Source organism: Populus nigra, chromosome 1, assembly GCF_951802175.1.
Source record: "Populus nigra chromosome 1, ddPopNigr1.1, whole genome shotgun sequence".
Lineage (NCBI taxonomy): Eukaryota > Viridiplantae > Streptophyta > Magnoliopsida > Malpighiales > Salicaceae > Populus > Populus nigra.
The window spans coordinates 13,260,882-13,268,924 of record NC_084852.1 but is presented as its reverse complement, the minus strand read 5'-3'; the positions used below and the strand labels follow the sequence as shown (position 1 = coordinate 13,268,924).

The following is an 8,043-nucleotide window of genomic DNA, read 5'->3' as shown; positions in this document are numbered from 1 at the left end:
TGATGGAAAATATACAAAAATGTTTGGTTAAATATATCAACTATTATATATATTTTTATATAATAAAATATTACTTTACTATTAAATATGTATATAATATTCATTAATACACACACATAATATAATTTAGAATAAAAATATAAAGAAGCTCCAACATTTGTTTTTAAGTGTTGGGCCAAATCAAGGATGATATTTTCATCTAAATTCAATGAATAATGATCTGAATGAATATGTTATTTCATAATTACCTTACTCGATGAATACACACACACATATAAAGCATTTATATTTTTGAAGTATATATATATATATATATATATATATATATATCTATATCTCGCAATATTGGCTAACACACACACAATTTTGTCATTTAATATATTTGTATTATATCAATATTAGAATATGCATATATTATATTTTATTTCAAAACTATAAATGTTTTATGTATATATTATATGTTGAATGATAAATAGTATTTAGATAATAAATGTTCAAGTGCATATCCGAAACTCAATAAATAAAAAATAAATATTTAAATTTTTTACTTGATCAATAATAAGTAAAGTATACATATAATAGAAATCTAAACCATGAATATCATTATCATTTCTAAACTAAGCTTTTCACTCTACAATTTCATAATTAAGTGAGAGGTATTATTTTGGGTGTTGGTAGTCAAATACGGTTTTAAGTGTCGTACATAAAAATTATAATATGAATAAATGTAAAAGTCTTATTGATTTAATGTATTATTTTACATCATCAATTAAATTTACCTAATAACTTTTAATTTGAATTTATTAATCATAGAAATTGATAGGGAAGGGAATTGATGCATTTCAAGCTGCTCATTTTTGACAAATCTAATTGTCTGTTTAGGTTAACATTTTAACTGGTTTTTTCAAAAACAAATTGATTTGTTTATCTTAAATTATTTGTTTTATATTTTTAGATTGTTTTGATGTGTTGATATAAAAAATAAAATTTAAAAAATATTTTTTTAATATATATTTTTTTAAAAAATAACAATAACCGCTTTACCAAATGCCCCTAAATCCATCCTTTTTTTTTCCTTTATATTTGTTTTTCTTAAACAAACATTATTATTATATTTAGATTAATGTTAACTTTAATCGATTTAAACAAAGAAAAACTATTTTAAATGGAGCCCATATAAATTGTCCATACCTGCAGCATGGGTTGAATATCCTATCTACTTTCATCCGCCCTGAATTTTGATTGACCCATGAACATAAAAAACACAATTACAGGTAGAAGAAACATGGACTGTCATAGTGGCTACCCCCACCAAATTAATCCCTTACAGTCGTTACTTAGTGAATAAGAAAAGGATATTCTTACTTATCATAACACCACGATTTCAAACTCCATGATGCCAGAGCTCTCCGCATGGGCTCTGCCAACAAGTTTCCGTCTCCCCCAATAAAAAATAAATAAATAATAAATAATAAATAAATAGTTTTGTATGGAAAATATAAATAAAACATGAGAAATACTTTTCATTAGTGAATGGAAAAAAGGTTAATTATAACTCAGTTCCAGAGTTTACTAAAATTAATTAACTATTTCTCATAGTTTCATTAAACTATATATTAATTAATCCTTGTATTCTTAAAATATCTGAACACTCCTTTGTAATTCTCACCGTCCTCCTCGTCATAAAAAAGAGAGAGAAAGAAAGTCAACACAGTTGGTTCCTAACATACAAAATTTCTTTTCTTCTCTGCGCGGCCATCCTCTTCCTCATCAGATCATCACAAAGAAAAGAAAAGGAATAATAAACTGTAAGTTTTTGTTTTAATCGCAACAGTAATCATGCGATGTAGTTAACTCTTAATCTCCTTTTGGTTTTGGTTAATTTTGTTGTTGTATAAATTTCAGAAAATGGGAACGATATTGAAACCAGTCGCAGCAGCGACGATTTTCCTATGCTTTCTTCTGTTGCCTATGATTTCCTCTGCGCTTTCGCCGCCGAATGATGGGTTGATTAGAATCGGACTGAAGAAGAGGAAATATGAACGGAACAACCGATTGGCTGCCAAGCTTGAGTCCAAGGAAGGAGAGTCTATTAAAAAGTACCATCTTCTTAGGAATTTAGGAGGAGATGCAGAGGATACTGATATTGTTTCGCTAAAGAATTACATGGATGCTCAGTACTTTGGGGAGATTGGTATTGGGACTCCCCCACAAAAGTTCACTGTAATATTTGACACTGGGAGTTCTAATCTCTGGGTTCCTTCTTCCAAGTGCTATTTCTCTGTGAGTTCTTTGCTTTGCTTTCATTTTTCATTTTTTTTTTTTTGCGTATTCTGTCTTCCTTTATGACAAAGGATTGGATGTCATCATCTTGTGTCTTGTTGCAGGTTGCTTGTTATTTCCACTCCAAGTACAAGTCAAGCCATTCGCGCACCTACAAGGAAAATGGTTTGTTTGTTTGTTTTTATCTTAGTTGTGGGATTTCTTACTTGATCATTTTGCATTAAGTTTGTTTGAGTTTCTTGCGTGATAATGGAGTCTGGGGCGTTTACTACATGGTCATATAGCGTCTGTCTTCCCAATAAAAGACTAGCAAGTATGTTATATATCTTCTGTAAACTCCTTCTGATGGGTCTTGAATGTTTTTCTAACATTTCATCACTTTGGAGGTGCTTATGCCCAACATGTATGCCTTCTGCTTTTAAATTATTCTTGTCCTGCCATCAAGGTTGTTTTACATATGCTTCTATGACGTGTAATTGTTTGTTTTGGGGTGGGTTTGGGAGGGGAGTGTATTGACTGTAAGGATGAATTCATTGTTGAGATGCTGCAGTAACAGTTACAGTAACAGTAATGATCATCGAATATGGATCATCAATTAACACTTGTTGTTGCTAAGTGCTTGCTAGTATGAGCATGTGGACATATTCATCGTTTGGCGAAACTTAGCTACAGATGATAGGGAGAGTAACATGAACGTAATGCATGCACAGGAAAATCAGCAGAGATCCACTATGGAACTGGAGCTATTTCTGGCTTCTTTAGCCAAGACCATGTAAAAGTTGGTGATCTCGTGGTTAAGAATCAGGTAACTTGAAGGTGATGGTTACTTGAAAATTAAGTGCACTAATATGGTGGTTTCAGTTGATGGTTTGCACTAACTAGCAAGGCTTGTTAATTTCAGGAATTTATTGAAGCTACCAGGGAGCCCAGCGTCACCTTTCTGGTGGCTAAGTTTGATGGCATTCTTGGACTTGGATTTCAAGAAATTTCGGTTGGAAAGGCTGTACCTGTGTGGTGTGTAATTTGCACATTGCTTTCGTTGGGTTTTGTGTCATAGATTGTTCATTTTTGTTGTATTGATCTTTCATGAATCGATAAGACAAAGATGCCCGGAACTTCATTAATCAGTTATCTAACTTTAGAATTTCTTCAGGTACAACATGGTTGATCAGGGTCTTGTTAAAGAGCCAGTTTTTTCATTCTGGTTTAACCGCAATGTTGATGAAAAAGAAGGGGGTGAAATTGTTTTTGGTGGGGTAGATCCTGCTCATTACAAGGGTGAGCACACATATGTCCCTGTGACGCAGAAAGGATATTGGCAGGTTGGTGTTCCAATTGTCCAATCTACCGTTATACTATATGTCAGTGATTGGTTCAATTCAACATTGAAGATTCTTACTTTTCCTTTCCTTTTTATTTGGCAGTTTGACATGGGTGATGTCTTGATTGGTGGTCAAACTTCTGGTTAGCAAAGTTCTTTTTACTAGATTTGCAACTCCGTTCTGGGGAGATGTGGAATGATTTATTCCATAATTTCATTGGTTGCCATCATGATTTTACCATATCTGTTTCAGGATTTTGTGCCAGTGGCTGTGCAGCAATTGCTGATTCTGGAACCTCTTTGTTAGCTGGTCCTACGGTGTGTATTAAACCTCATTTAGTTTGCATAATTTCTCTGTGTAGCTCGCTTTTTGCTTATGAACTGTCTAGTTTGACCAAATCTTCTTCTCACAAAAGATGATGGGAGTTCCAGGCTAGATCAATTACTAAGGATTCGTTGTATGGCCTTTGCTTCTAAATGAGGAATTAGATGTCATGCTTGTTTTTATGAGTCTCTGTATTAAACATTGTTCCATATTTAACAATGAACAATTTTTAAACTTATTAGCACTTGGTTTTCTTCTCTGCTCACCTAATTTTGTAGCATAGCAATCTTTTTCTTTTTTTTTTTCTTTCCAGCATCAATGTCTATGATGTTCACTGCTTGAATTTTCTGGTCTGTGTCTAACTACTGTTATTTTGTATTTCATTTGCAGACTATTATTACTGAAGTGAACCATGCAATTGGAGCCACTGGAGTTGTTAGTCAAGAGTGCAAGGCAGTTGTTGCTCAATATGGAGACACCATAATGGAGATGCTTTTAGCAAAGGTACATCCTAAGCTGCTGAATATACCATTCTTGCCAGTGTGATGTGAAGTTCATTTTCTGATTGCTTTTCCCTGTTTGATTTTCAAATTATTATTGCTATCACATGTTAGGACCAACCGCAAAAAATTTGCTCACAAATTGGTTTGTGCACATTTGACGGGACACGAGGTGTAAGGTTAGACATGAAATGCTTTTCATTATTGCATGTCTAAAGATACATCTATTCTACTTCTGGCATAGCTAATATTGCTCCTTGCTCCTTGAATTACTTCCGAGTTGATCAGTATGGGCATTGAGAGTGTAGTGAATGAGAATGCTCAGAAGGCATCAGATGGTTTTCATGATGCAATGTGCTCTACTTGTGAGATGGCTGTTGTGTGGATGCAGAACCAACTTAAGCAGAATCAAACACAAGAGCGCATTCTTGACTATGTCAATGAGGTAAACCATGGTTGTACTTAGCATATTCCCGTGAGTTAATGCTTACTCATGGTCTCATCTTGTAATTGCAGCTATGTGAACGACTGCCCAGTCCTATGGGAGAATCAGCTGTTGATTGCGATGGTTTGTCTTCCATGCCTAATGTTTCATTTACAATTGGTGGAAGGGTTTTTGACCTTAGCCCTGAGCAGGTATGGTGTAATCTTTATGGGTTTACTGGTTGTAGCTTGCAAGATATGCCTGATAGAACAAACGTGGTATCATGCCTGTGGGCAACCTGGAGAAATGAATTAGATATTGTCAGTGCTGTCTCTCGGGGCTTAATATCATATGAGTTCCAGTGACGAGCTTGCTGTGGCTGACACTATTTTTCATTTGTAACTTAGATTCCTAATGCAAATGAGCATTTGACTCACCAGCACGTTACAAGTGCTGATCTGTATTCTGGTTTGCTTGTTTGTTTCTGGTGATGCCACAGTATGTCCTCAAAGTTGGCGAGGGAGATGTAGCTCAATGCATTAGTGGATTCACAGCACTGGATGTACCACCACCTCGCGGTCCTCTCTGGTACTCCCTACCTCTTTCTCAGATACTGCATTCTTCCAAGTGACTATCTGGTTTCAATAATCACATTGGATGATTGTTGTAGTTTAAATGAGAGATGTCTAACCTTATTGGGATCACTGGATTGTTAAGTTCCTAGTTCATACTAATATCTTTTGCAATGCAGGATCTTGGGTGATGTCTTTATGGGTCGCTTCCACACAGTATTCGATTATGGCAATATGAGAGTTGGATTTGCTGAAGCTACTTAGTCAAATAGTTTGGCAGTGGTTTGTTCTAGTGTTATCCACCTCTTATACCAGCATGTGCAAACCATACCATATGTTTCGTGGTTGTCTTTGAAGTGCTGGAAGTTTCCCATGAAACTCGCATGTGTATATCTGCTTGGTGTGTTGCATACCACTGCTTACGTATTATATTTCAGTGGTCATCTTAAGTTTCAAGTAAACACTTAAATGTGCTGAAGTTCAATGTATTTGTGCTTGCTAAATAAAGATTATCCCTCTAGGCAACTGTAGTTGTTGATTGAATAGCCTTTCATTGGACATGAGAAGTTAATCTCCGTTAAAATTCTGTGATCTTGCTGTTTCTGGAAAAGGTTCTTGATAGAAAATGTGAAGGCGAGCATTTCCTTATCTGGCTTATTTTGGGATTTATGTACTCCCGAGTGGACGCTTGTGTGTGTGAGGAGAGAATAGTCCATCCGCTTTTCCCACCTTGGAAGTTGGGTTCTAGCATTCTTTGGCCTCATATTTCTTCTCTACTATATATGCCTCTTCCATGAAAAAGGTCTGTTTTGACGTAAACGTAGGTCTGGTTATCGCCCTTGTCTCAGGATATGGGTAAGGCTAGCTGGTATTTGGCAATCGGGGGAATAGATTGATAGGTTGAAAAATGATCTTGAATTCTGGAGTGGCAGAAGGATGGAGGGTGACTGAGCCATGATTTCATACATGTAGGAATCTGTCATACCGAGATTGATCTGACCACGAAGGCTTTTTTGCGAATAATAGCAGGATTGTAGAGTGAAGATGGATAAAAATCTCCAACATGTGTATTGAAGTTGTGAAAATTTGATGGTTTGATTGGGTTTTTCATGGCCGTGTCTTGAGCTAAAGTGAGTAGGTGTGAGTAGGTTTGAATGTAGGCTGTCTCTGGGCTTGATTTTTCTTAGAAAATAATTTTCTTGTCAAAAGAGGAGACCTTTGATAGCTGATAAATAGAGAAAAAAATAATATATAAAAAATAGAAGGAGAAAACATGGGGTATATGTGTTTGTTGAATGAACTAATGCGAAGTCTTTGAATGACTTGAGCTTGCCTAGTTTTAATGTCTTGCTAATTAGAGATATTTCCATGTCAGTTTACCTTGTGGTGTATCAAATATTTTATGATGAGTGGAGTTGTACGTGCTTTATGGTGAGTGTAGTAATAAGAGAGTCACCTCATGATAAGTGAAGAAAAATAAATATTATTGGCAAAGAGGCTAGTGTTTATTATTAGTTTGTGGTGCTAGTTGTGTTATTAATGGAGATGTTTTTACTTTGCACGGATGTGCTGGTAGGTGGTGTGCAATGCCGCTCTAACTTCTTAGAACATAAAAATACATTGGGCTGTGCATGGACATGATATTGAACACTCGAGGTGAGTAGGTGTAGATGTTATGCTAAAGTGTTTGGCAATTTAGGGTTCGCCTGAATGGCCAGGACATCTGGCTAACTGGTTGTTTGTGTTTGGTCTAAATAACTAGAATTCCTAACTTTTAGGTCAAGCCCAAACAACTATTGATAGGAATTTTATTTTTAATTTGGGATAATTACAAAAAAAAAATCTCACAATGTTTGATCGTGTTTTTACTTTTTCATTATATTTTAAAAAATTATATTTTACATCGTGGGTTAAACAAAAACTTCAAAAAGAATTGAAAATGAAATTGTCCTCGTATATAATATATAAGAAAAGACAAATCACACTCGTACTCAACACTTTTTTTAGTCTTGATATGTCTCTTCTAAAATTCATGATCCCTTTTAAACCCTAAAAATTGAATCATAAACGCTAGAAATTACACATGAAAACTAATTTGACTTCATAGTATAAGCTTTAATCAATTAGAATTATCAATTTACTAAACACTTAAATAATTTTACAATTGAATGTGTAATTTACACTTGAATGTTTAATTGCAGAATGGTTTGATACCAAAGAAACTTCATTTGGATATACCATTTGGAAATGTCATTCTTAAATATGGTAGGAACTCATTATTAAAGATTATCATGGGCGGTTCAAATGAATCTTGCTTGTTTATCCAAGTTTATGGTTGGTATTGACTTATGAAATTCTGTGAAGCCTAACCTGCTTTGTGCTAAGAAAACATATGTAATACGCTGACTTAACTTGTGTTTAAGACAATTCTTGGGCTTTAAAAACATGGGTAAAGCCAAACTGTGCCCTAGTCATCCTGCCTACATCTTGAGGTGAAAGCTTGGCTTAGACTAGGAGTGTGTTTGATATTCAGGTAGTGTTTATAGTTATGATTTGAAAAAATAAGCTTAGAAAAATCACTTTTAGTAGTGGTTGATTTGATAAAAATATGTGTTTGG

The 8,043-nt window shown here is 34.6% G+C and overlaps 1 protein-coding gene across 1 annotated transcript; it reads left to right on the top strand.

Moving 5' to 3' along the window:
• The first annotated feature begins 1,637 nt into the window (after window positions 1-1,637).
• Window positions 1,638-5,950, top strand: LOC133667984 (aspartic proteinase A1-like). The gene is made up of 14 exons (XM_062087713.1): window positions 1,638-1,808; window positions 1,906-2,283; window positions 2,388-2,448; window positions 2,994-3,088; window positions 3,185-3,297; window positions 3,437-3,605; window positions 3,708-3,747; window positions 3,858-3,922; window positions 4,320-4,433; window positions 4,544-4,608; window positions 4,718-4,874; window positions 4,946-5,065; window positions 5,353-5,441; window positions 5,605-5,950. The coding sequence occupies exons 2-14, from the start codon at window positions 1,909-1,911 to the stop codon at window positions 5,687-5,689; spliced, it is 1,548 nt and encodes a 515-aa protein (XP_061943697.1). The 5' UTR covers window positions 1,638-1,808; window positions 1,906-1,908; the 3' UTR covers window positions 5,690-5,950.
• The last annotated feature ends 2,093 nt before the right edge of the window (window positions 5,951-8,043 follow it).